This window comes from Opisthocomus hoazin, chromosome 3, assembly GCF_030867145.1.
Source record: "Opisthocomus hoazin isolate bOpiHoa1 chromosome 3, bOpiHoa1.hap1, whole genome shotgun sequence".
Taxonomy (NCBI): domain Eukaryota; kingdom Metazoa; phylum Chordata; class Aves; order Opisthocomiformes; family Opisthocomidae; genus Opisthocomus; species Opisthocomus hoazin.
Genome location: NC_134416.1, coordinates 37,814,375 through 37,841,680, shown reverse-complemented (window position 1 = coordinate 37,841,680; position 27,306 = coordinate 37,814,375). Strand labels below are relative to the sequence as shown.

Below are 27,306 nucleotides of genomic sequence, written 5' to 3'. Positions count from 1 at the left end.
TTTTAAAATACCAATATATCTCCATGTGCTTGTGCAGGCACATACCAGATCTTCCCAGTTCAAAAAAATAAAAATGTCTGGATGTTTTATTAAAACTGGAGTGAAGAAGGGTGACCATCATGCCAAATCTGAATCAGAGCTACTCAGTGTGTTGGATCATTTGATCTGAAAGCCTTAATCCCCAGGAGAGCAGGAGCCAGACTGGTGTGAAACTTCCCGCTGAGAACGTGCTCAGTCTCCCAGAGTCAGCAATTTGGTCTGTTCCTGGTCCAAAACACAGAATCTCTGCCTCACTGCGGTAAGACTGGGACACAAGAAACTGCAGCTCTTTTTCCCAGCGGAACACTGGAAGGGGAGGGAGGGGCACACAATCTGCCTGTTCAGGCACTCTATCCCCTCACTCCTGATACCCAGAACGAGAAAAAGATACTATTGTACTTGCTGTTCTAAAGAAAGAATACTTCAATCCAAAGAAAAATATTGAAAACAAAACGACAATGTGAAACACCCCACTATGTTCTAATACCTGAAGCTGTTGACCTCAGTTATGTCTTCTAGGCTCACCCAACCCCTTACTGACAGGTTGGAAATAAAAAATACATATGTTACAAGAGAACTGAAAAAAGCAAGATTTTAGCCTACTGTCGAGGAGGGAATAAAAAGCAAAATGACCATTTTACAGCTATTCTAACAATTCCCACAGCGATCAGTTTTGTACACCTCCTTAAAAACTGTTCATTGAGAGTCCCACAGATGCCTCAGAGGAGTTGCATTTTGACTTAAAAGTTGATGAATAAAGAAAGGTTAGCTAAGGATGCACCAGTGAGAACTATGGAGTAAAGCTTGTTAGAATTGAATGCTTTTATTTTAGTTAACTACTTAATAGACAGAAATTCCATAAAACTCGTTCTAAGCTTCCTAGACAATTAAAACCAGCCATATTACATGGAACAGGATAGATGGAAGAAACCCACTGGCTTCTGCAAGCTCTCCGCATTCTCCACCTCTTGTGCAATTCTGAGGACATGTTTACATAGAACTTTACGTATCTTTATGGCCATTACTTAGTTGCATAACACAGCACTGTTGGAACATTGGCTAAAGCTTCTTCAGATGAAGGAAAGGCAGATCGTTTTATAGCTATCACACAAAAAAAAAGCTGGAGAAAGCTTTGATGCCTGCCTGGAATAACACAAAACCATTTGTAAATAAAATCCTATTAGAAACATCAGATCCTGGGGATTAGTCATAATTGCTTAGCAGTTTTACTGAAATACAAGCCAGTACCAAGCTCAATCAAAACTCTATTTAAGAATGTCACCTATACTTAGATTTAAAGGCAGGAAATAACACAAAATCTGTCAGGAGAGCAAGAAACTCTCTTTTTTCAATGTTCTTAACATTCTTTGGCAAGTGGCACATTAGACTTCTCCTGTACTAAGTATCTATGCCTTCATTCTCTCCTTACCAAATGCTCTCCCTTAAACAAGCTGAAACCCAGGAATGAAGTTCAGAAGACATTCAAAGCACTGTTCCTCTTTTCTTTCCAACCACCAAGCTATCCTGTGGCCCGTGACCACACATCTCCTTGTATTTTTGTGTCTTGATTTGTATGGAACTGTTCCAAATACTTTTAAATACTTAAGGTAGAAAACGATGTGTGAAAACTGAAACATTAATTATGAGCTTCCTTTTTGAAACACAGACCTGTGTTTCCATTACATCTGATCTTGTATCAGAGCTATGTTCTTTCCATGTCATTGCAAACTGATACACCAACACCCCCTGACACCCCAGTGTCATTTTCAAGATTTCACATTCTCTTAATTTTCTAATTTGTCCATATTGCATAGACACACATATTACATACTCATATGAAGCACATACATGTTTGTTATACTGCAGAATTCCTTAGTCAAAAACAATATTCTTTGGCTCTCTTGTCTACCTCCTGAGAGATTTCTCAGATTTCTAAGAAGGTCCAAATAACTCATTTGACATTGGCAAATTCATGGACATGAATATCAGTAAACTGCATACAGCACAGTGAAGGGTATGCCACAGCATAAACTATTTTTTTGGCATGCAAATATGTGCCTCTACTTCGAAAGGCAAAAGCACTGGAGAAAATAACCATCACCAGTACAGGCACTACTCACATCCTTCATACATACATACTCGGTTTAAATGTAAAAAAAAAAGCAGAGAAAGAAAACTTTGAAGAGCCACTTACATTAGCATTCTCTGCATTGTAATAAAGAAAAAAAATCAGCTTGAAAGTTTGGTGGTTCCTACCACAACAACGTTAGATTTTTACAACCAGTTTGTGTAAGAACTTTCTCATCAGAAAAATTTTCCTATTACTATCACTCATTCTCCCGTAGTTAGTTCACTGATAGTATTGGAATCATTCCAAATATTCTTTATTACTTGAGGTAAACAAAGGTGTCAGGAGCAGGTTCATAGACAAAATCATATGAAATGAGAAACAAAAGTCATGAAGGCTTAAGTAGAGATAGATAAGGAGTCAAACGGTGTGGAAGATAAAACGACACTCATGACTTTCTGAAAACAGCACATCAGATGCAAAGTGTCTCAGTGAGAACTTCTGTAGGGTGTGAATGCTTACAGTTAAAGCAAAGACTTTGGTTGACTGTTTTGAAGATTATTTCAAATCAGATTGAGTGTGGCTACTGATTCTAATCCCACAGCACTATACAGAAGATGCTTGAACTGTCTTTCTGCCAACCACTCGTTGGCAGTCAAATATTAGGTCTCTAACACTTCTGAAAACGCATCTAATCTATTAGTAAAAACCAAGTGTCTCAGACTCTGATAAACTACCAATTTCTGAATTTATAATTTGCATGAATTTAAATGTCATATTCACAATGTATTACTATTATTAGCTGTGTTGAGTTTTAGTGGCACCTTTTTTTTTAGTACTTTCTTAGCAAACAGATAAATATGTAACACATACCTCAAAACTGACAGGTATATTGCGCTTCAAAGCAATTTCAAACACTACACTGATCTCAGACTTGTTTGCATCTTTATCTTCTTCTGACTCTTTTCCTGTTTCTCCGTTCTGAAAATAAAGAATACATAATCATACTACATTTTTTAGAAGATAAATACACTTTTCCCCTGATTTCTCAAAGATTTTTGAGTTCTCCTGTCATGCTGTAAATCAGTTTTTGTACATCCATCTCAGCACCCCATCACCAGACACCTGCTGACCATGAAGCCACATATAATGCACTTATGCGTCATAATAAAGGAATAAATACACATTCATTTATAAATGAATGATAGATGGCAAAATAACTTCTACTGATTTTAGTCTTATTAATGACATGGATAATAATCACCTGTACTTGTGTCAAACATGAGGATCAAACAGATCCCTTCACCTGTTTCTCTGTCTCTCTCTGGGTATCCCTTCCAAGCAAGGAAGAAGTCTTCCGTACTTCTCAGAAAGTACAGAAGACTGTACTTCTCTCAGAAGAAATTCAGTGAATCACCCCCACGCTTTGACTGGGTCACCAGGTTACAGGTGTCCTCAGCAGGTCCAGCTGGTTACTGGCCCCTCCATTGACTTCCCTCTGGGAGTTATGACCAGTATGAAAAGGTAGTGACAGAGAACAGCTTGCTCAACACAGAACATTATTTATTTATCCATAGGAACATAACAAACAGAGAGGCTACGAGATAAAACAACAAAAGGCACATGCAAACATTATCCTGCCTAAAATTCAGCTCTGCTTTCCACTTTAGGTAAGTCTTACTTTTCTCAGACAACCGCCAGCATGGGGAATCGGTCAAAGAGTTATCGCCCTCTGCAACCACTGCCTTTCGGTGTTTGTCCCCGGGGCCACATCATCCTCAGTTCTCAGAGGTTTCACTGCCAGCCACTTTCTAACTGCAAAGCTCTGAACGATTCAAACAGGGATCTCTCAACAACCATGTAACCTTGGCCAGGCTCCTAATTTTTTATTAGTGGAGGTAAACATCAAAGAAACTTGAGCTGAATTAGGTGGATTCCTGCAGAGTTCCCATCTTATATAACAAAGGCTGATCTAAATCTTCAGCCACCAGAATAGCTACAAAATGCAGATACCACAGTTATAGATTACCATTAAAAAAGCATTAGGTTCTTCACATTAACAATGAAATGTATCAATTCTTTATTTACCATTTGTCAACTCTTAATATATTAATCTTTAAGACAACGCAGGACCACAAATCCAGCAGTCAGCTAGAGCATGCAAACTCTGAGCACTTTTTGTCTCATTAAATGGTCGCAAAATTTTGAGTCTGAAAAAAGCAATTTGTATCCCTGACATTGATGTGGAGCTAAATACAAAACAAAAATCTATAAAGTTTATAGAATCTTCCGAAAAAAAAGGATGAGGTGCAAAGGAGTAACAAGGGTAGTTAGAATGAAATTATGTAGGACCTCTCACTCGTCTCATAAAATGGAACGTAAAGAACCACTGAAATCAAGAACTTAGGTCATTATTTATAGGACAGGCAAAGCATTGATTAGGTTCACTGGGAAAGCTCAACCGAACAGAGTTAAAAGGACAATATTTAAAAGTAAGATGTATTTTGGGGACATAAAGTGTATCAAACATAAGGAGTAGGGTAGTATTATTCTGTAAAAAAACCTTAGTGAGAATCTTACTTGGTATTGTGTTCAATTAAGTTTGTGTTTTATAAAGGACTCTGATAATCTGAAAAGCTGAGAAATAAAAGCCACAAGGATGAACTACTGATTAGAAAAAATAACTTCACACTGAGACACCATGGAAACAATCAGTTCTAGAAAAAGATTCAAAATTACTTAAGCATAATCTGTAAATGTATACGGGGGAGAGATTTTTGATATCTTTTTGTTACATTTAGCAAAGATAAGAAAATACCAATTAGACAGAAAATGAAGCTAAGTGAATTTAGAAGAAATACCTTGCAAATTATCTTTGAAATGGTGAATAATCAATCACTAGCATAATTTACATAGAATAACAAAGTCCACCAGACTGCCACCAAGCCTTTAAGTCAAGAATGTTTAGGTTTTTTTAGCTATACTCTAGCTTAACCAGATATGTAGACTCTAATGTAGAAATTACTGTTTAAAATTTCATGATTGATACAAACACGGCACTCCAGAAAAATCTGATTTTCCCTTCTGCCCTTACAACTTCACTGCTTGCATATTGTTCCACCAAACGCAGCAGAGAGCCCAGCTGTGAGTGGAGCATAGGGAAGATGGTAGATTTTAGGGCTTAGACCTCAGTATTGAGCAATAAAGTTTCAAGTCTTAGTCATATGACTTCCCTAAGGAAGATAAAATATGTTCAGGAGTGTCTCAAGTACACTGGAGTTAAATTTGATCCTCATTCCACAGCTAACACTCTAATTGCAAGGCCTTTCTTTGTCTCACATCGATGAGACAGCAGAGGTGCTTTGGCAGACACACAATAGCTCTTTATGCGAGCAGGTTTGCATTCACCTGTAACCCTGCCCTGTTTGCCGACCGCCTCTTGTTTCTGCTCACCTTACGCTCTTCTACATGTTTGCGCAATGAAGTCTGAAGATGGCAACAGTCCAGTGGTTTAACATGGATAAAAGATTTTATCATTAAATTTAAAAAAAAAAGGAAAAAAAAGGGTATCTCGAAATGAAAGAAGAATATATAGAGGGCTGCATTAAGCAAACACGGTTATGAATATGTACTGGGTTTGCATGGCAAGGTGTTGGTAGCAGTGAGGGCTACAGGGGTGGCTTCTGTGAGAAGCTGCGAGAAGTTTCCTCTGTGTCCGACAGAGACAGTGCCAGCTGGCTCCAAGACAGACACACTGCTGGCCAAATCAGCGACAGGGGTAGCGCCTCTGAGATAACATAGTTATGAAGAAAAAAAACCCCCTGCATAATGGCATTTTGCAGCCAGAGAAAGGAGTGAGAACTCTGCAGACACCAAGGTCAGTGAAGGCGGAGAGGGAGGAGGTGCTCCAGCGGCCAGAGCAGAGATTCTTCTGCGGCCGCAGAGAAGACCATGGTGAGGCAGGCTGTGCCTCTGCAGCCCACAGAGGTCCATGGTGAAGCAGAGATCCACCTGCAGCCCGTGGAGGATCTCATGCCAAACAAGGTTGTGACCTCGCGAGAAGCCCATGCTGGAGAAGGCTCCTGGCAGGACCTGCGGACCAATGGAAAGAGCAGCCCAAGCTGGAGCAGGTTTGCTGGCAGGAGCTGTGGCCCCGCGGGCGACGTGCTGGAGCAGCCTGTTCCTGAAGGACTGCACCCCATGGGAAGGACCCATGCTAAAGCAGTTCATGAAGAGCTGCAGCCCGTGGGAAGGACCCAGGCTGGAGCAGGGGCAGAGTGTGAGGAGTCCTCCTCCTGGCGAGGAAGGAGCAGCAGAGACAACACGTGATGAACTGACCACAGCCCCCATTCCCCATCCCCCTGCGCCGCTCAGGGGGAGAAGGTAGAGAAAATTGGGAGTGAAGTTGAGCCTGGGAACAAGGTTTTAAGGTTTGGTTTTATTTCTCATTATCCTACTCTGATTTGATCCGTAATAAATTAAACTGATTTCCCCAAGTCATCTGTTTTGCCCGTGACAGTAACTGCTGAGTGATCTCTCTGTCCTTCTCTCGACCCATGAGCTTTTCATGGTATTTTCTCTTACCTGTCCAGCTGAGGAAGGGGAGCGACAGATCGGCTTTGGTGGGCACCTGGCATCCAGCCAGGGTCAACCCACCACAGAAGGCCAACAGGTAAACCCCTTTATTTACTGTGCTATATTCCATGGATCCCATTCCAGTGACATTCACTGAGTTACTAACAGGATGCAGGGCTAGATCAGCGCCAGCAGGTCTGTCCTTGCTCCCCTCTCTGCTCTCCTTGGAAGCACAGTGGCAGTGATTGGGGAAGAAATAAGCTCAGTCTAGTCATGTAATTGAGGCCAGCCAGACTTTAATGTGTACTGGGCTCTGATCCATGCTTGATGATGTCTGAGGAATGGTGAATCAATCACCTTCCATGGCTGACCTGTGGAGATCAGTTGTGCTGAAGAAAGCAGAGTTTGACTGAGCTGAACCATGTCCCATGGTGAGGGCACACCCCACCAGTGCACAGCAGCCCTGCGTGCACTTCACATGATCAGCAGTAGGAAGAAGCCTGAACCTTGGCACCACAAAGCCCTTAAGCCCTGCTTTTACCAACCTCCAGTTCTCTGGAGAGCTACATTCAGCTCCACACGATGCAGCTCTTTGTACTCCATCATGATCTAGGCATCATGTTACCTCCAGCCTTCTCCAGTCACCTACAACTCTAACCCATGAAGTGACAGAGATGTTTCTTCATGACTAGCCCGCAACCAGCTCCCTTTACCCTCAGCATAACCAAGCCACAGAGGTTTTTCTGACCGAGGATTTGATTCAGTCTCCTACCCACAGACACCTGCTACTGAGATCCTACAGCATCCCAAGTGGTCTTCAGATGCTGCACCAGAAACTCACAGTGCTCCCACAGATCTTGCAAGTACTATGTGAATGTCTCGGTTAAGCTACAGTACTGTCTCCCAACAAGCCTTCCTTATTTTTCTCACAGCTAACTGTGGATTTGATTCAGTTTACATACATAACTCCTGGTGGCGAAGAGAAGAATGAAGTTACTTTATCAGCTCATAAGTGAAACAACACCACAGTATGCTACAAGAATTTAGGACACTCCATTTGCCACAGCTACATCTTCTAAAAGCCTGCACATCCTAACAGACATTGATGTAAATAGACACTAAGTAGACCCAATTTGGCAAGAATGTTAGTTAAAGATGTTATTACTTTTGCTAGGTAAATTACATATGTAGACGGGCTATGAAAACTCAGTATATAAACCAGGTACACATAGATGTTACTTTTATATATTGTTTACTTCAGACTACTACTTATTATCCGATGCATTTAGTGGTTTAATTTCCATTCCGATTAATGGATATTTGATAAAATACAATATTAAACATACTATTTTCAAAAACTAAGAATATGCTGAGCTAAAATAATGTAACATTCCCACTCAGGTTTGTGCTAAGATTCATTATCAACCAATATATTTGACTGGAAAATAACAGAGAAAAGAAGGGAATTAACAATGAGAAAGGAAACAGGTATTCCTCCTGAGACTTCATTATTCTTTTTTGTTTTCCTGCTTAAAAAAAATCATGAATTACAGTAAGTGATTTTGAAGAGAATTTCCTGATCCAGAAAAATAATAAAGCAAAACAAAAGCATGCGTTAAACTCTCTTTGGATCAAAAGACGCAGGGCGAGGCAGAAAGAACAAAGCTTTTCTTAAATACAGAAAATATTTTCCATTCTTAAAAAGCAGCTCAAAACTACCACACAAGACACTGAAGGTACTACTAGTAATGTTGTGTGCTGTGCACAGGAGTCCAACAGGTGTCATCAGAAAGAGTGTACGAAATAAAAACATTGTCTCCTTGTGCATTTATTTTGGTTTATTTGACTGGGCAATTCTATTATGTTTGTGCTTTAAACTTGCAAAGATCATTTTGAGAATAATTTTTCTGTTAAATATTTTTTAAAATACGACACAATGTTTCCATTTTTAAGTAGCAATATACAGAATTTATAAACATAGCAATGAGAAAGCTAGCTATTTGTAAAGGTACTAAGTGGCTAAAAGCCTAAAGCCATGAGACAGGTGATATGTGGCTGTCAGTGAGTTCCATCAGGTTCTTAGGTAATTACTGAGGCTAATATGAAAAGAACACTAAAAATTAAACATTGAAAAAATAGGAATTAAATTGTTTGATTTGGTATCTCAACACGAAGGTTAGGAACAATTTTCTGAAACACAAACCTGAGGTAATTTTTCTGGAATAGGCTCATTCTGGAGCGCTTGAAGGGCCTTCATTGCAGCATTATGTCTAGCAGCTTGACGAGTCTTTCCTTCACCAAAAAACTCACTGTTGCCAACAGTTAACTGGACATAGAAAATTTTAGGCACTGGGCAGTGATACCTGGAAGAAGTAATGAAAAAAAACCCAACAATACAAGTTACATATTTTAAACGTCCATTTTATGTACTATAGAGAGGTAGTTAGGCATAAACCACTGTCTTTTCTCACAGAGTAAGACCTAACACTGAAGTACACGGACTGTTCCTCAGCAAGGCTGTCAGTAACTCCGTGAGCAGTTCCGATGTGCAAGCCAGCTCCTCACCCACATTTGCAGGGCTCTGCAATGAGCTCCAATAGACTTCAGCCCCACAGCCCAGCTCTGCTCTCTTCTTGGTTTGAGCCTTAAGAAGACTAAACCTAGGGAGAACCCAAAGCTCCAGCAGAAGCCACAGCTGCGAGACAACTCCTGTCCCACAGGAAAGTGTCACAGAGAAAGAAGGATTGTGAGGTCTGAAACCTGCTGACGCAGCTCAGCTCTTGGGGATAACAAGCAGTCAGACAGCAGAGAGTGAGGGACCTGGACAATGCACTTCTAGCCTCTTTTTAAAGCTCAATTATTGAAATTATTGTAGAGAGAAGAAAGAGTTCTCTTCCAAAAGTATAACAGAGGGTAGGCAGAAGCTCTCCTCCAACACTGTAACAGACAAACATTTTCCGGGCACTGAAAGAAAAGCAGCAATCACCACCACACTATTTTCCTTTTTTTTGATTCCTGCAGAAAAATTTCCAAATATAATGGCAGGGTTTCTCAGTAAGTCTGAAAGGCACCAAAAGAAAGATAAAGCAAAAAATTGAACATTTTCCTGTGAACTGGCACAGCTATCAATACTCAAAGAAAGCAGCATCTTTATCCATATCATCAGCTCCACATCTCTATTTTCAGTCATAAGAATAGCTAACCCAATCCACGCTCCCTGCCCTGAAACCTGTCTCTAGCTGCCAGTGAAGGAGGAAAGTGAACGTGATGCCATTCTTGGCTTTGGGAGGTGCCGTCACAGCACTGTGACAACTACGAGCGTAAGAGCTTGTACACCTAAGCAATTGCGACAGCAAAGAAGTATTCCACCCTGCCCCCTCCACAGACCCCAAAAAAGCAGTTCAGCACAGATAATTAGTTCTAATCATTCTTAAAATGATAATCTTTTAAGAGAACATTTCCAAAAAGTCCTCTAATTATACTCTGCATAGGTGAGGGAATTTGCTTCACTCTTCGCTCTGTGGCCTAGTCTGCCTGTGCTCCTTCCTCAAAGTAAGGCTTTTCTAATACACTGGAGATTTAGCCTTTGGAAAAATACACGCCTATCAGAAATGGTTTCTCTTTTATGACAAATAACTTGTACGTCTTTCACGGTGATGTAAAAAAGCCCAGGATTCCAAAAGCGTCGCCAAAAGCTAGGTCCACCACAACAAAACTAGAGTCACTCAACAACACAGCAAAGTACTACATTTTCCTTCTTCTTCTTAAAGGATCCTTATTAAAGCATGCTCTCTCCATTTGCATCTGTTGGCATGGATGGTGATTTTTTTGTATGAAGACTTTCTGACTTTTCATTAATAATTGCAACCGATTGGTTTCAATATAAAACAAAATAAAAAGTTCTTCAGATAGCAGCACACTTCAAACCCAAACAAGTGTGAATAAGCACTCCAGTCTCAGTGTCCCTGAACTTTGTGCCTCATTCTAAAAATACGTTTATATGGAAAGAGCAAAACCGTAACACTGGCTCCAACAAGCCTCTAGCTATAGGGCCTTGGAGGGGTGAGCTAAGTTGCCTTTACGACACGCAAAAAGTGGGTATTTGCTTTGCTTTCCTGTTTACAGTTTAACACGGTTATAGGGAATTATTAAGGCCTGGAAATGCATTTGCTTGTGTAATATTTTCATAAAACTACAGTATAACTCAGGTTGGAAAGGCTCCTGGAGGTTATCTGGTCCAACGCAGCACCCAAAGCAGGGCCAAGCTCTGACATTACACCATCTTGTTCAGGCATTGCCCAGGGTATTGTTGATATCTCTGAGGATGAAGATTCCACAACATCTCTGGGCAACCCGTTCCAGTGTTTGACCACTCTTTCTGGAAGAACATTACAAAGCTCCTAACTGCATAATGAAATGCAGAGGTTGGACGAAACGAAACGGGGGTTGGACTAGATGACTCACAGAGGTCCCTTCCAGCCCCTAACATTCTGTGATTCTGTGAAATTCAGACACCACGGTGCCATTCATTAACAAAGCAGTTGCCAAACCAAAGAAACAAATCGTTCAAGAACATTAATTTCTATCCCACTCCACTGTGTCCTTCATTGCTTCTGACATACAGCATTCACCTTGTACCTCCCGTAGAAACACAATACCAAGACACGACCAGTGTGAAAAAATCTGTAATAAAAAAGGACAGTGGCTTCAGACTGAGCTTTATCTCAAAAAGAATGGTAGTTTTTCAAATGAAAGGCAGAATTTCACCCTTGCCCTTCACTTAATGAGTTTACATAAAATGCTTCCTATAGCAACATTTTCCTTTGATTTGTTAGTTTTATTTGGTTTGCAATATTGTTTTAAGGAATATTAAAAATAAATTTAGGGAATATGCAGGCAACAGATGTAAATAATACCTTGAAAGAATTTAAATCTAAGAATCAGGAACAAGCCTTTGACACCAAACATCGGTCAAACTGTATTTCCGAAGTGAAAAATACTACACTTCTTTAAAATCAAGGGAAAAATAATGAAAAGCTTCATCAGTACAGTCACCATCTACTCCACTTCTTCCACAGCTGGCTTAGAGCTCTGTGTGCCTGGTTCCACTAATGTGATTCCTGTGAAAGTCTTTCTTTACCACAGAAACACAGAATAGCTGAGGTGGGAAATGACCTCTGGAGATCTCCTAGTCCAAGCTCCCTGCTGAAAGCAGGTCCATTAGAGCAGACTGCCCAGGGTCACTTCCCGTCGGGTTCTGCATATCTCCAAGGGTGGTTGATTCAACAACCTGCCTGGCAATCTGCTCTGGTGTTTGACTGCTCTCACAGTAAAAAAGTCTTTTCTTTTCTTATGTTTAAATGGAATTTCTTGTATTTTAGTTTGTGCCTTTTTCACTGGATACCACTAACAACAGCCTGGCTCCACCTTCTTTACTCATCCCCTTCTGTATTTTATACCCATTGATAAGATCCCCTTGAGCATTCTCTTCTCCTGGCCAACCAGTCTCAGCTCCCTCACTCTCTCCCCAGATGAGAGATGCTCCAGTCCCTTAATCACCTTAATTGACCTTCAATGAATTTGTGCTGGTGTGTCCATGTCTGTTGTTCTGGGGAGTCCAAAACCGGGCCCAGCACTCCAGATGCAGCTCCTCACCAGGGCTGAGCAGAGGGGAAGGATGACTTCCCTCAACTTGTTGACAACACTCTTCTAAACGCAGCCCAGGATGCTGCTGGCTACCTTTGTTGCAAGGGCACATTACTAGCTCATGTTTAACTTGGTGACCACCAGGAGCCCGAGATCCTTTTCCGCAAAGCTGCTTTCCAGCCAGTTGGCCTCTATTGTGTAGTGATATATGGGGTTATTCCTGCCCACGTACAGGCATTTGCATTTCCCTTTGTCAAACTTCATGAAGTTACTGTCTGCCCACTCCTCCTGCCCATCGAGGTCCCTCTGGATGGCAGAGGAACCCTCTGGTGCATCCGCCACTTCTCCCAGGTTTGTATCATCTGCAAACTTTCCGAGGGCACACTCTGCCACATCATCCAGATTATTAATGAAGACATTAAACAGTACTGGCCCCAGTACTGACCACTGGTGTACACCAGTAGTGAGTGGCTCCCAGCTATGCTTTGTGCCACTGATCACAACCCTCTGAGCCTGGCAGCTCAGCCAGTTTTCAAACTGCCTTACTGTCCATTTATCCAGGCCATACTTCATGAGTTTGTCAACGAGGATGTTATAAGAGAGTGTGTCAGAAGCCTCGACAATATCAAGATAAACAACATCCGCTCCTCTCCTCTCATCCACGGAGCTAGCCATCTCATTGTATAAGGCTATCAGATTGGTCATGCACAATCTTACCTTCTTAAATCCATGCTGATTACTTACAGCAGAATTGACAGTCACCTGTCATTCTTAACATGATCAGAAATGGTTTTCAAGATTATTTCCCCCATCACCTTTTCAGGGACTGAAGTGAGGGTGACTGACTTCTTGTTTTCCCAGGTCCTTCTAGCCCTTCATGAAAATAGGAGTGAAATTTGCTTTCTTCCACTCCTCAGAAATTTCCCCAATTGCAGCAAACTTTCAAAGATCATGAGTGGCATCACTATGACATCATTCAGCTCCCTCAGCACTCATGGGTGCATCCCACTGGGCCGCATGGACCTGTCCTCTCTGTTTAAATGTTCCCCACCCTGATCCTCCTCCACTGAGGGTTAAGTCCTGCCTGCTCCAGACTTTCCCACTGATTTCAGGGACCTGAGACTTCTGAAGGCCAGTCTTACCATTAAGACTGAGGTGAAAGCACTTTGAGTACCGTCATCTTTTCCACGACCATCAGGTTCCCCACCCCACTCAGCAGTGGGTCTCTGGTCTTCCTTTGGCGACTGTAGAAGCCCATCTTGTTGCCCTTCACACCCCTTTCCAAATTCCACTCCAGATGGGCTTCAGTTTTCCTCCACCCCCTACCTGTACACATTTACAGTGTCTCTATGTTCATCCTGGGTAACCTCACCTGGGTCACAAACCCTGTTTGAGTTAAGTCAGAAGTTCCTTGTTTGTCCATGCAGGCTTCCTGCTGCCTTTGCTTGACTACCTGCGTGTCGGGACGGACAAAGAAACTGTTCTTGAGCTTGGAGGAGATGAACCTTGACAAACTCTCCTGGACAACTCCTCTCTCCAGGACTGTATCTCCTCGGATTCTTCCCAGCAGGTCTCTGAAAAGATCCAAATCTGCTATCCTGAAGTCCAGTTTGTGATCTGCGATATTTGCCTTGTTCCCTCCTCTCAACACCCTGCTATTATCTCATGGTCACTTCACTGACTCCAACCTTCACATCTTTGAACAGTTCTTTGTTTAAAAGTGTGAGCTCCAGCAGGAGTGCCCATCCTCACCAATTCCTCAATTGCCTATGTCAGAAAGTTGTCACTGATGCACTCCAGAAAACTCCTGGATTGCTTGTGCCCTGCTGTGATGTTCCTCCAACACATAGTGGGGTGGTTAAAGTCCCCCATGAGGACCAGGGCCATGGCCATGAACCTTCTTCCAGTTACCTGAAAAAGACCTCTTCTACTTCTTGATCATTCAGTCCGCAGGAGACACCCACAGCAATATCACCTACATTGGTACACCCTCCAGTCCTGACCCACGAACAGCCAGCTCTCTGATCACTCATCCCCAGGCAGACCTCCGTGCATTCCCACTGCTCTCTCATATAAAGGACAACACTCTGTCCTTGCCGTCCTGGCCTGTTCTTCCTAAAGACCCTGTATGCATTGATTGCAGCACTCCATTTGTGTGAGCTATACCACGATGCCTCTGTGATTCCAGCAAGGTTGCAGCCCTGCAGCAGCTGCACACAGACCTCTCATTCCTCCTGTTCATTCTCCATGCTAAGTGTGTTAGTGTACTGGCACTTCAGATAGGAACCCAACTGTACCGATTTCCCAGAAAGGGTATAAATACTTCCTCCATCATGCTGCCCTGTAGGCTCTTCCTTACTTGTTTGTATATAATTGAAGCGGGACCCCCTTCAGCCCTGTTTTGTTGGTTTTAGGGTCTCTCTTGTCAACACCCCTCTTAATTCTTGGCCTACTAACTTGGTCCATCACTTCCTCACTTGGTTATAAGTCAAGTTCACTCTCCGTCAATTTAAAGCTCTCTTGACCAGACTGGCCAACCTGTTGATAAGGATGCTTTTCCCACTTGGTCAGTGGGATCCTGTCTCTTCCAAGCACTGGTCCTCAAAGGGGGTGCCACAGTTGTAAAAATCAAATCTCTGTAGTCATGCTTGTTATGCTCCATGTGTCCCCTTACAGTATTATTGGTGCCCACAATAAAGAGCAGTGGTAGGCAACAGTCAGAGGAACAGACAGCCCTTGGAATTCTATTAACAATGTCCCAATGCAAGCCCTTGGTGAGAAGCAAACCTCCCTCCACAGCAGGTCAGGTTCACAGATGGTGGTCTCCATCCCCTGCAGTAGGAAGTTGCCCACTATTATAACTTGCTGCTTCTTTCTGGCACTGGACTTGGCTGGCCTGGATGCTCTGAGAGCTCCCAGGCCTTCATCTAGAGCCATGGCACTGAAATTGTAGTTGCAGATCTGCAGGTGGAGCAGCAGCCTTCCTCCTGGTGCCACAAATTACAACCTTCCAGCCTTCGCCATCACTGGACTCCTCATTTCCCAGCCCAATAAGCACTGACTCTCCCTGCTCTTCCTTTGGTATGGTTGGGGATTCAGGCTCTAGTACCTGCAGGGTCCCAGAGAAGATCCAGTTGATCTTTTACTCATCAGCTCTAGTGATGTCAGCAGAGTTTGCTGAAATCTGCCTGCATCTCCGTTACTTGGTAATACAGATCCTCTGACGGTGCGCACCTCCCGCAGACAAGACGACTGTCTCCCCATCCCAGCTACAGCTCTCGAGCTAGATCTGAGTCCTGGTTCCTGACGTATCAGGGACAGCTGCTCCAGGCGGTGCTAGGAACTGTGCCATGTGGTGCATCACCACCATTGCTGAGCACACACCCTCTCCTCAGCGAAGCGTCTGGCTCCCTTCTGTGTGAATTGCTGTGCGACCTGCTGCATCTGCTGGCTGTCTCTTCAAGCAGTGCGCTAGGCCCTGCACTTGTATGTGCTTCTCCCTAGGACCTGCTGAAAGGGTGCTTGACCCTCTCTAATCAGGAGACAGCTGGAAGAAAAGGTCAGTGCAGCTTTTGATCAGGAGTAGCTGACAGAGCTTGCTGGCAGCTGCTAGATCTTGCTAGAAGCCACAGCCTCCTGTAGATATCCTTTCCCTGCAACAACAGGCACCCTCCAGTTCCTCAAAGAGTTAGCAGGAATCCTGCCACCACCCTAGAAGCTCTTGGAAGATCAAGAACCAGAGCCTGGAAAGCGCTGCATCTCTTGGCTGCCTCTGTTAGCTGTAGCTTAGCACAGGATAAGCTCTGTCACGCAAAAGCAGTAGGCACCTTGATAGCACATTCCACCTCATTACTTCACAATCCTCTTTAAATAAAAAGAAATGTGGTACTGCTGTTAGCAAGTACTTAGGTTTAGGGAAAATACAGCATCAATCAAAAGTTACAGTTTCTTATTATTAGACCTACCTTTCTCTCCATTACACGCAAAAGAGGAGAGCACATGAACCTTAATCCACTTTATAAACTCAAATGCCACAACAAGCCCTCTCTTTTTCCCTCCTCCCTCCCCACCTTTTCTTTTAAAGAGTGTTTAGGGAGCTATTTATGTGATAATATGGAAAAATGATATTCAGCCTGTGGCTCTAGAGTCTCATGCAGCTCTGGCACTGGCAGAATGATTAGGCTTTTACATGGTTTTGATTAAACTTTTCTTGCTCTGCTTGGCGTCAAGCAGAGTTAACAGAGCACTGATAATGTGAACATTGCCAGGAAAGTGCAAGGGAGCACCTGAAATCCTCAGAAAACGGACTAAATCTGTGAGGATATTGGCTTCTTTACAACATGGAGTGTGTCAAAAAGAAACAAAACATCCTCCTTTTTTCAGTGGTGAGGAGAGAGACTGTATTAACCGAAGCCTTAAAATGAATCATAATATTACAATTCGTAAGTACAGTGCAATGATTAAACTGAGTCTTAACATGGAATGATTCTGCATCCTGAAGATGCACATGCATCTAAGGAATAACCTCATGCAAAGTTAAGATATCACATCTGCCACCAATCATTAACAAACCTTCCCAATATCTTACATTTGAGTTACCAAAAAGGACGGAAAACATTAACAATCTTGAGAATAATTATATGGAATTTACTGATCATTATGCAATAACATCCCAGCACATTTTCCATCACAAGAACACCTACACGTCAGCCCTGCACTCCCGAGTTCTCTGCCGCTCTGTTCAGCCACAGAGCTGAAACAGTCGGGATTTCCAACAGCAATGCTTCACGTACAGACTCATTGGGTTTCTGACAGTTATAAAACTACCTACATCTAAAGAATGTGCATCTCCCTGCATTCTACATCGCGGCTGCAAAGGCTAGGATTTTCCTTTGGAGAAAATTCTTAAGTAAAAAAGATTCCCAGGTGATACTGGCACACTCCACAGAACACAAGCTGACAGACACATCCGAATGACAGAAGATTACAAGACTAGAAGACAACAAAAGGACATGTGAAATGATACATTCCATCAGAAGAAGAAAAAAATGTGATAAAGGATAATACTTTAATAAGCAGCCACATACAACCTAATTAACTTGTTTTAAAACAAGTTAATATTCAATCTGGCTTTTCTGGACATTTGAGATTCTTAAGAAGATCCCTCAAGTAAGAGGTCTGGAAAGCAGGTTCTCTTTATTCCCTCTAGGTTTCAGAGGATCAGGAATCTACTTATTAGCTAACGCCATTGGTATCACTTTCGAATAGCTAACCTGAAAAAGGATATTTACTTTATAACTGTGACCTTGAATGCCAAGTTTCAGCAATGAGCAAATATTTACAACTAGTTATAAACCCCTAAAAATAGGGGTTCATAACAGAAATGCTGACAGACCTTAACTAAGTTGGTGTGAGCGGGCGCCAGTATAATTAAATAAATCACCAAGGTCTGTTGACAATTAGAAAACTCATTTTGGTTTGCCACAGAGACAAACAAAAATTCTGTTCATTATAATTTTACTGGAATATGATGTCATAACATGTAAGCATACTGAAACAATCTGCTGCTTTTCTAGCCAAAATATTAATTGCATACTAAGGAGCCCTTGGGGCCTCTTCCTTTTTGGCCATCAAATCCACACACACAAAGACAAATAAAGTATTAGTACATACATTACGCGTTCAAACTGCATTTCCTGCATTTCCCTGGATTCCTCAATGGCAGAAATGTTTCTGATAAATATTGTTACTTTATTCTTAGAAGGGAAAAAAAACAAGTGCAAGCTGCAGCTCAAGGAAACTAGGAAGTTTATTTAGATTTAGCCTCCTTTTCACTGTTAAAAACTCCAGTGAGGTTTTGTCTAAATTCTAACGGCCAATGTATTCTTTACCTATGTAAAAAGAACAAATAAACCCAATTACCTCCCCACTACACAAGTGTAGGAAGTATTACCCTATTCCCATTTCATATTGCAAAGTGAAGAGGAACAGGGCAAGATGTCTGGCAAGTCTGGGCAAGATGAGGGCCACTACAATACGAGATACAACACGGCATGGGAAAGTCACTCTTCAGATGCCAGCTCCATGCTGAAAGGGTCGTTTTCCGCACATTCTCCTTCTGGCTCCTTCTCCATACCAACTCAATCAAGCTGGCAGCCCTGCTGATGCTGCTTACCCAGGAAAATGCTGCGAGTGGAGGGACAGAGAGCCACAGAACGTGCAGGGGAGTCAGAAACAGCACTTGCTGTGAGCGACTTTTTCTCTGCAACATCTGAAATTTCTCTAGGGGAGCAAGTTGCTTCGTGCAGCTGTTCCCTGGCCATGCCCTGTTTTTCTAAGCAGCCCATTAGCCACATGCATTTCTTACAGATGTGAGTTCTACGTTTTGAAGAAGGAAACATCCAGTATAGCCACTTTTGCCTTCATACAGTCCACCTTCTGGTTCTTTCAGCCGGTCCACAACAACACCTGGGAACAAAGAGGCTCTCTTTTCCAAGTAATCCTTTTGAGAACTGCAATCCATTATCCCTGAACCAGCCCGGCTGTCCTCTTCTAGATTACGTCCACATCTTCCAAAAACATTCTTAATGTAAAGCGAGCAAGACAAGGCACTACGGCTCACTTTTAGCCAAACACATCCCTTCTTAGATGGAAAGATAATTTTCTGAAATTTCTATTCAGCTGTTTTATTTATATAGCCTATTAATGCTTTCCCTTTTACTAATGTTGACGTTCCCTCAGCTACATAGACAAGATTTAAAAAAAACAAACAACACTTATACTTGCCCCAGATTATCCTTCACTCTAAAGATGTTTTTAAACTATAATCCAAATCTTTTAATTTTTAAAATTAATTAATTCTGGATGAATCAATATTTTTGCTCTATATATTATTTGCTATGATCGGTTTATGAAACCACTTTTGACCTAGTTGTAGAACCCCCCCAAGCAACAGAATGTTTACTTGACTATGCAAGAATTCTAAAGAATAACTACGTGATAGAAACATATTAACAGAAAGAGATTCAAAAGCAACTATTATTTTTTCAAAAAAATTAGCAAACATGTCAAAGATGCTTCCCATTTTAATACACAGAAACCCCAAAATTTCTGTATTTCAAATATAAGAATGTAAGCAAATTCTGCATCAAACAGTCAAGATCCATGAGTTGCAGGCAACTGCATAATGTAGTCCTCTTTATCAGTTAAGGTCTATTAGAAAACAAATTAGATTACTTGCTTCCAGCACTTCTGCTGGGAGGATGATCTAGAAGCTGAGTTGATACTTAGGAATCTGCTAATGCTCAGCTTGGCTATACTTTTACGTTTTATTTTGTGTCAATACCATCCTTTAACTTATATAGCTCTTTTCTGTTACATTTACCCCCCAAGGCGAGCCTTCCCATTCCCCCTCACTCTTTGTTTTGCAAGGGAACAAGTCAAGGTATTTTAGAACTCTTCTCTATGAAAGGCTAACCACTATCCTGCCAGTCCTTCACAGCTTTTCCCTATACTTGCTCCTGTTCTTAAATATAAGAGTCAAGAATGGTAGACAACATACCACATGAAAGACTAAGTGTTCTGTACAACAGCAGTATTTATATATTTTCATCACAAATATGTTGCTCAACACATCTTAAAAATCACATTTGCCTCTCCTCCAGCTCAATCACATCAGTTGTTCTCAGTTTATCTTACAAATAATTAATAATAACATTACTGTCCTGTAATTTCCATCTGAATAAACCGCAGATGACAACAGAGTTAGTACTACTCGTGCCTCTGGTCTTAATTTTCCATTTTATACTGGAAAGCCTAGTCTCATTCCATTTCTAATGTGTTAGTCCTCACAATCATCCATCTCTTCCTGCACATCTTGATCTTCCTGTGTAGCGATGATGCCTTCTACATCCCATGGACATTTTCCTACTTTTTGTGCAAACACCTTTAACAAAAATATTTAAAAGGTTGATTCTAAAACTGGAAGAACTGCACTTCATAATCTTCCTCCAAGTTTGACTTTTAATCCTGCTGATTATTTTTCTTCTCCTTTCCCACCTTGCATTTCTTATACAAATCCCCATCTCCTTCAGTTTAATGAAAACAGAATCCTTATCTAATGCTATAAAACGCTTAACTGAATCCCACAAATATAAGATTAACTTTACTCTCTTTATGTAAAAAATGAGTTAACACACAACATGCAAGGTTAACACAGTCAGACAGAATCTACTTTTAGTATACAGTAACTTTGTGTGGAGTTTTATCCTTTTTTACTTCCATGTCTTTATTTATACTTTCTTTTAAACTTTGTGCTGACTCTGTGAATATGTCATGAAGTTAATGATTCCCTTTTTTTAATTATTTTTCTTCTTTTTCTGGGCTAGAGACTATGCAGTTCCTTCAAGCAGTATGACTAACTTAATAAAAAAATTTGACTCCTGTTTTCATGATCATAATATCGAAACATTCCTGAGTGAAAAACACAAGGGAGAGGGATTCAGTTTAACATAACTTTATCTAATGTGGAATCTTCCCAGGAGAATTTGTGGTGACAAGACAATAATATTGCCACATCACTGTATCTCTGAATTCAATACAGACATTTGACTGAAATGAATATTTCAATACTTACTTGCTGCACCTACCATTACTTTGTTTACCATTTGCAGTAAATACATACATTGACAAGTAAAAAACAGTTGCTCATCAAAAGTAATTAGAAAAGAACGACAGAAAGCTGCAGACATCATAAGCTAAATACAGTCATGGATTAAGCTAACAAGTAATACAGCAAACACACTGAGCCAGCTATGTAGCACTAGCTATAGAGGCATGCTTCCATACACAGTAAGTTCAGATCTCTGCTTCCACTTTTATTGCTCCCTCCTTCAGTCTAAAGCCTAAAACTCTAGAAGAAGCACTTTGGGGCTCAAAACCAGCCCAAATACCATTTCTTAAAACAAAGAAAAACTAGTGCAAGACATATGAGAGGAAAAAAAGAAAAAGGCTAAGAGAAGCAAAAGGAACAAATCTAGGGAAAAAAGGATCATGAGATTAACCTTCCAAAGTACTGTACACTGGACACTAAGGTAGAAAAAAAAAACCAAGAGAAAACAACAATCAAAATGAAGAAGCGAGCACAGAACAAAACGTTATGTGCCTCTAGAGCAGTATTTTATCTATCAATTGAATACCTAAGTAATGAAAATGGTCAACACAACTTCAACTTATTATTGACTGCAAAAATAGCATAAATCATGTAAGAACGTAACAAGAATACTACCTCCAGAGTTTAAGGCATTAGAAAATGTCAAGTGGACAATGCTGAAATGGAGATGGGGGCTGAGGGGAGGACAGGATAAATATAAGGAAAATGTTCTTTTCCATGACATAAAACAAAGTACAGTAAGAATAAAATGGAAAACATAATGAAGCTGTGATATACACTGTACACTTAGAGGTTAAAGTAGACATCCAGAAGACAAAGATCTCAAATTCTTATCTACTTCAGCTCATAAAATTTCCCATGACCTGTATTACTCACTAATCTTTACAAGCATGCAGAGTGGTTACTGAGAATGCTGTCCAAATACCCATTACAGTAAAAGAACATAAACAATGTTGCATATCTGACTACAATATCATTTTCTTTCTACATAAGAAACTCGTGTAAAAAAAAAAATCAAGTCACTTGCCAGCCTAAAGACTAAGTAAATGAGAAAATGAAGTACCCCTCTCATTTAATTTTATCATATATTTATACTGGTAATGTAGTACTAATAAAAATGTTACTAACAAAATCATCTCAGACCTAGGACTTCATAGGAACTAATAAACCTAGAAGTCCACAGAGGAGGAAGGCCCAAAAATGCTCACAGAGTGATTCTGACCATCCAAATTAACATAAATTGAAATAACTAGTGTATATTGGGCTCCATTCTGCTCCCACTTGGAGGAATTAACAGATGTTAAAATGCACTATCCTAAATAAAAAAATGTTACCTATCATTTTAAACTTGGCAATTAAAGGATTGAAAGTAAGAACAAACTGTAAAACCATCCTTAATTATGGCTTAACAAGTCCCCTCTCAGCAGCTGAGTGCAGTTAACTGAGGATGCACACTCTCCTACCTCACTAGTTATCATCTCTGCAGCCTCTGGAAATGTACTATCACGGTTGGCTACAGCTTCTGTCCAGAAATCCTCCCACCTGCGCCATCAGACTTGCAAAGAAATGAAACGTGAGATAGCGAGCACTTGGTCAATTGGAAAGGGAGGGCATTTTGTGTTGCCCTGCACTGATCCTGTCACGATGCCGAAAACAACGTGGATGGCCTTACGAAGGAAGTGCTATCTGCCCCTGCGAGGGGAAAGGAAGGGGTCTGTTAATCAATCATAGTGAAGTTTGGAAGGGGCAAAAAGGCTGGAAAGCAAAAAGATGAGTGGTGAAGTCTTTCAGTGCTTTGATTCCTTTCTACATAAAAGCATTAAAAGAGCAGATTTCCTAGGGAAGCTTATTCATGAATAGCAAACATAAGATTCTTTCAATTTTCAAACTTCCAGGGGCATAATGGATTTATACCAATGACTGACAAGTAAATATAAATACATTGCTAATAAAAATTTGTAAGTGATGTAATGAGGGTAGTGGCAGTAGTAGTGGTCATCAATGCACAGTGACTTGTCCCAGTTCACGGAATACAATTTAGCACTGAATTTTAATACAGAAAAAAAATAGGTCATGTTTGGTCATTATACTAAAATATACGGTTGCAGACTTTCTAGAAGATAGGAAATGTAGAAGATGTTTCTAAGATGGTGTGGAACTGTATTCTAGAAAGCAGGGACTCTAAAAAAGACTTGGAGGATGGAAATACCAAGGACTGCTGATCATATGTGTATCCGAAATGGTTTTTATGACCTTTGACATAGTAAATAAGGTCAGTATAGAGAACACCTTTACTAAACTGAACTAAGGCTCAGCTGCTGATGTCCGCCTCCTTGCAAAATCCCATTTCTGTTTCATGGACACTATTGTCAGACTCGAATCTAAATCAGTAAAGTGAGTAGACTCCACTTTCTCCTCTTTTGTACCGGAAAAGAGCCTCAAAACTAAGGGAGTTGCTTTTTTTTCCAGAGATGATTTCCCTTTTCATCACAACATTGGGGGATTCAGCCCCATTTCAGTGAAAACAAATCATCCAAACAAATCATGGTGCAAAAGCACCCGATGCTGTGAGTACAGCTATCCTTTCTCTGACAACAACCAATTCAAACCAGCATTCCTCTCTAAAAAGATCCTAAAAAGACAAGCAGATCTTCAGAAGATCCTGGGAATCAGCATTTCGGAAAATATTTTAACTGTACTTTATTTCACAGAACACAGCCAGCCACCAAAATCACTACTGTAGACAAGACCTGAAGAGAAACTGTAACACAGTGGTTGCTAGCGACAAGTTCTGCGTTCAGATGCCATACATTCTATCATAAAAGAATCCTGAAAACCTGTCTTGAGAAAATTTAGTATTTCCTCAATCTGTGGCAGAACTTTCAGTTCAAAAGGGACAAAGACCTCTGACTAGGAGAGAGTATAATTCCAGGTCTTACTGAGTTATAATCTGTTAAAAATTAGCCACTAACCTTCTTTCTGCTCACTTTCCTCAGGAAAATTATGACAGTCTCTCAAATCTAACGTTTGAGCTGAAACAGCAGTTCACCTGTGTCATCACCAAAAAAGCAAGCAGAGGACGTATTTATTGGTCACCAATGTTCAGGTTCTGGATACAGCAGAAAGGCTGTAACTAGAGGGGAGACCAACCAGTCTTGATCCCATTGAACCCAGTATCTCACAGGTCTCTCAACTGAAAAATCCATAGTTCAACAGAAGTACAAGAAAAAGACAAGGCTGAATAAAACGCTAACCGTGGAAAAAAGAAACACACTCAAAATGTTCCTGCTCCTGGAAGAGCATTCTGAATCAGCGCTTATTTTTATAAACACCAACAACGTTAGTCTTCTGTCTGTATCAGCTGCCTTAAAACAATCAGGCCTGGGGAAAGGAATGGGCAATGCCCAGTCAGTTGCACAGCCAACAGACTGAAGAGATTCACTAGGTGCTGGAGCACGCTGTTGGTTCTGAAGATCTTTAAACCAGAAGGTTGACAGGAACTCTCCCAAGTAGAAAAGCAATGTCGACAGACAGACATTACGCAACCAAAGATGAGAGGATCTGTATTTCACCTCTTCATGCTTTTCAGCCTAAGTGAGAACAAGAAAAGTCATGGCTGAAACTTGGAGACACAGGTCTGGAGCCAGATGTACCTTTTCCAGAGCAGAGAAAGATCTAAGGAAGTTGAAAACCCAAAGAAAAGAATCTACCAAAACCTTGTCCCGTAGATGGAAGCTTCAGAAGAAATACCAAAATGTGATCCAAGGACCACAAAAGGACAGCGTAGTCCTCTCACCAAACAGAGTAAGAAAGCAAGTGATTTGAGGAACCAACTATAGCCTGAAAGAAAATGAAGAAAAAATTTAATTAAGAGAAGAATAAAGTATTGGGACTCAGGAGCTCCTCTGTAAATAAGGCCAAGAGGTCACTGACAAAACTACTTCATCTTGAGTGAAGATAGGTTAGAAGAAAGCAACGGTGCAAATTGCATGACTTACATACCACATTTGAGGCATGAAGAGTGAGGAAGCATCTAGATGCTCTGCAGCTAAGGTTAAAAAGACTTTAATGACACCAGGTAAGTGCACTGATTTGTAGAATGAAGAGATGCTGTACTGGGAATACTACCCACACAAAGTGTGCCCTATACTGTCTACATAACATTGTTTTAACAGCTGCCAATGTAATATTGTAAATATACTTGAGTACACATTTTATTGATCCCTGGTAGGTTAAATGCACCCGTTAACACAGCGGATGGTAGCTACAGAATGCATTTGTCAGAATGATAACATGCACGCTGTGCCAGGACACGTCACCTAACACCATTTTGTGAGCACTGTGGAAATTCACTGTAACAGGGTGAGGGGACTGCAGAAAAATCGTTTTCGGACAGACAGAATTTAATGGAGTCTATAAATTCCACAGCAGAATCTGGGTTTTCTGATCCCAGATACTCTACGTATTTTTATGATCTAAAACACTGTAGAAAATAAACATTAGCTGTCAAAAATTTTATTGCAGGAATAAATATCCTCTGTCATTTAAGGATTTTTTTTTTTTTAAGCCAACCATACTAATCACTATTGTCTAAACTGATAGCTACTGGCAATGGCAAAGCTCATCACCTGCAAGCTCCCTTGCCACTGTTCTTTTGGGAAAACTATCTTAAGACAAACAGATGTTTCTGCTGTTTGAAACCAACAGGAAATGGACTGACTTTCTCCCTTTTCCTTTCCTAGAAACAAACACCAGCACAGAAAAACCCTAGCACAGCTGTACTCAACGCTCTCCTTGTAACAGTATGTCTGTGTGGGAGGCAGGCAAGGAGTGGGAACAAACAGGCCAGGGGAAGTGAAATGTAGCATGCAGAAGATGAGCACAAAGAATTCATTTAAAAGTTTGTGAGTGGATTCTTACACCATGATGTTGATACACTAGCAGGGTAACAGTGGGATGTACAAGACTTTGCTTTCAGATATGATCTGAATCCTGTCTCAACCGGTAATGTACAAAACAGAATGAATTATCAGCCAGCAATCTCAACCCTTTCCAAGCAAACAGATGTTCAAACGATCAGAAAGCTTCATTGGTACGAACAGACTGCAGGTTTGGTGGCCGAGTTGCAGCCTTATCTTTAAGCAAGTGTCTAGGTTAAGCCTGAGAAACAAAATAACATGGTGAAATGCAGAATTCTTGCTGTCTTTGTGTGGATAAACCAAACACTTTAATTTTCACTGCTGACAAACTGGCACATTTTACTCACACTAGATTTACATAAAAAAAGGGAAAATGCCATTGAAGTTCTTGCATTACAGCCTCAATCATTACAGGAGAAGAAAGCTTGAAGAAAACGATGAGACAGAACTCTGCAGCAAACCTGGTTTTAATTGTTTTATGCTGGAACTGCAACACTTTAAAGTCATGAAAAGCTTCAGAATAGAAAAAGGCAACTTTTGAAAGAGTGCTTCTGCTGTGAAATTCTTGTACCAAAACACAGATTCCTGCTGCCATCTAATGGTCTAAATCAGCCGCCTGCAGCTGAACAATTAAATTCCTAATCTGAACAACCACTTAAATTACTCTTAGCACTATACTATCTTTCCCTAAATTTTAACGCTCTGAAATCCGCATTTCTTGTTCAGACTGAAATTACAGTGTATTTAAGGGGATATAACCTATCCTAACCGAACTCTAACACTTCTTCCAAAAGGGTTTTGGTCCATTTGTCCAAAAGGCTGGAAGGAGGGCATGGAATGCAGAAAGGGGGTTTCGCAAAATCAGTCAATAAACATCCTAATTGTCACATCTCTTAATCCATAAAATGCAAATTTTAAGGACAAAACTTTGCAACACTGACTGGAAATGCAGGCAAAACACCTCTGACATCCTGGCCTTTTTACATGAGAGACGTTGCACCCTACATCTGAAGTCTGAAGGCGACAACTGTACAAGGCGAAAATCCCAGTGCCACCCCGCGCTGCTCCTGACCAAGAGGTCTATCCTCCTGTGACTAACCCAGCTCAATGCAACAGGCTTCAGAACCGAGGGCCCACTTCACCTGCGGAGCAGGCACTGGTGTCCACAGCCTAACAGCTTTTTGCAGCAAAATATTACTTTATTCAATCAAAAGCCTTTCCAGGACTTGCATACCTGCCTCTCCTTAGAACTGTTGTTACCCAGATACGTCCCTAAGGAGGGTTTTTTTCTGATACTTTTCTCTCCCTCTTCTCTCTGGGGAGAGATTTTTATCTTTTTCCCAGTCCTTCCACTTCGATAGTCGGACAACTCCCACTATAGCACTAAT

The 27,306-nt window shown here is 41.0% G+C and overlaps 1 protein-coding gene across 3 annotated transcripts in view; it reads right to left on the bottom strand.

Moving 5' to 3' along the window:
- Nucleotides 1–27,306, bottom strand: part of STAU2 (staufen double-stranded RNA binding protein 2) — a 180,027-nt gene that overhangs the window by 115,837 nt on the left and 36,884 nt on the right. For all 3 annotated transcript variants that reach the window (XM_075416003.1, XM_075416004.1, XM_075416005.1), the window contains exons 6-7: nucleotides 8,886–9,045; nucleotides 2,981–3,088 (exon numbers count right to left, since the gene is read on the bottom strand). In XM_075416003.1, the coding sequence (XP_075272118.1) occupies nucleotides 2,981–3,088; nucleotides 8,886–9,045 (268 nt within the window). The remainder of the gene's footprint in view (nucleotides 1–2,980; nucleotides 3,089–8,885; nucleotides 9,046–27,306) is intronic.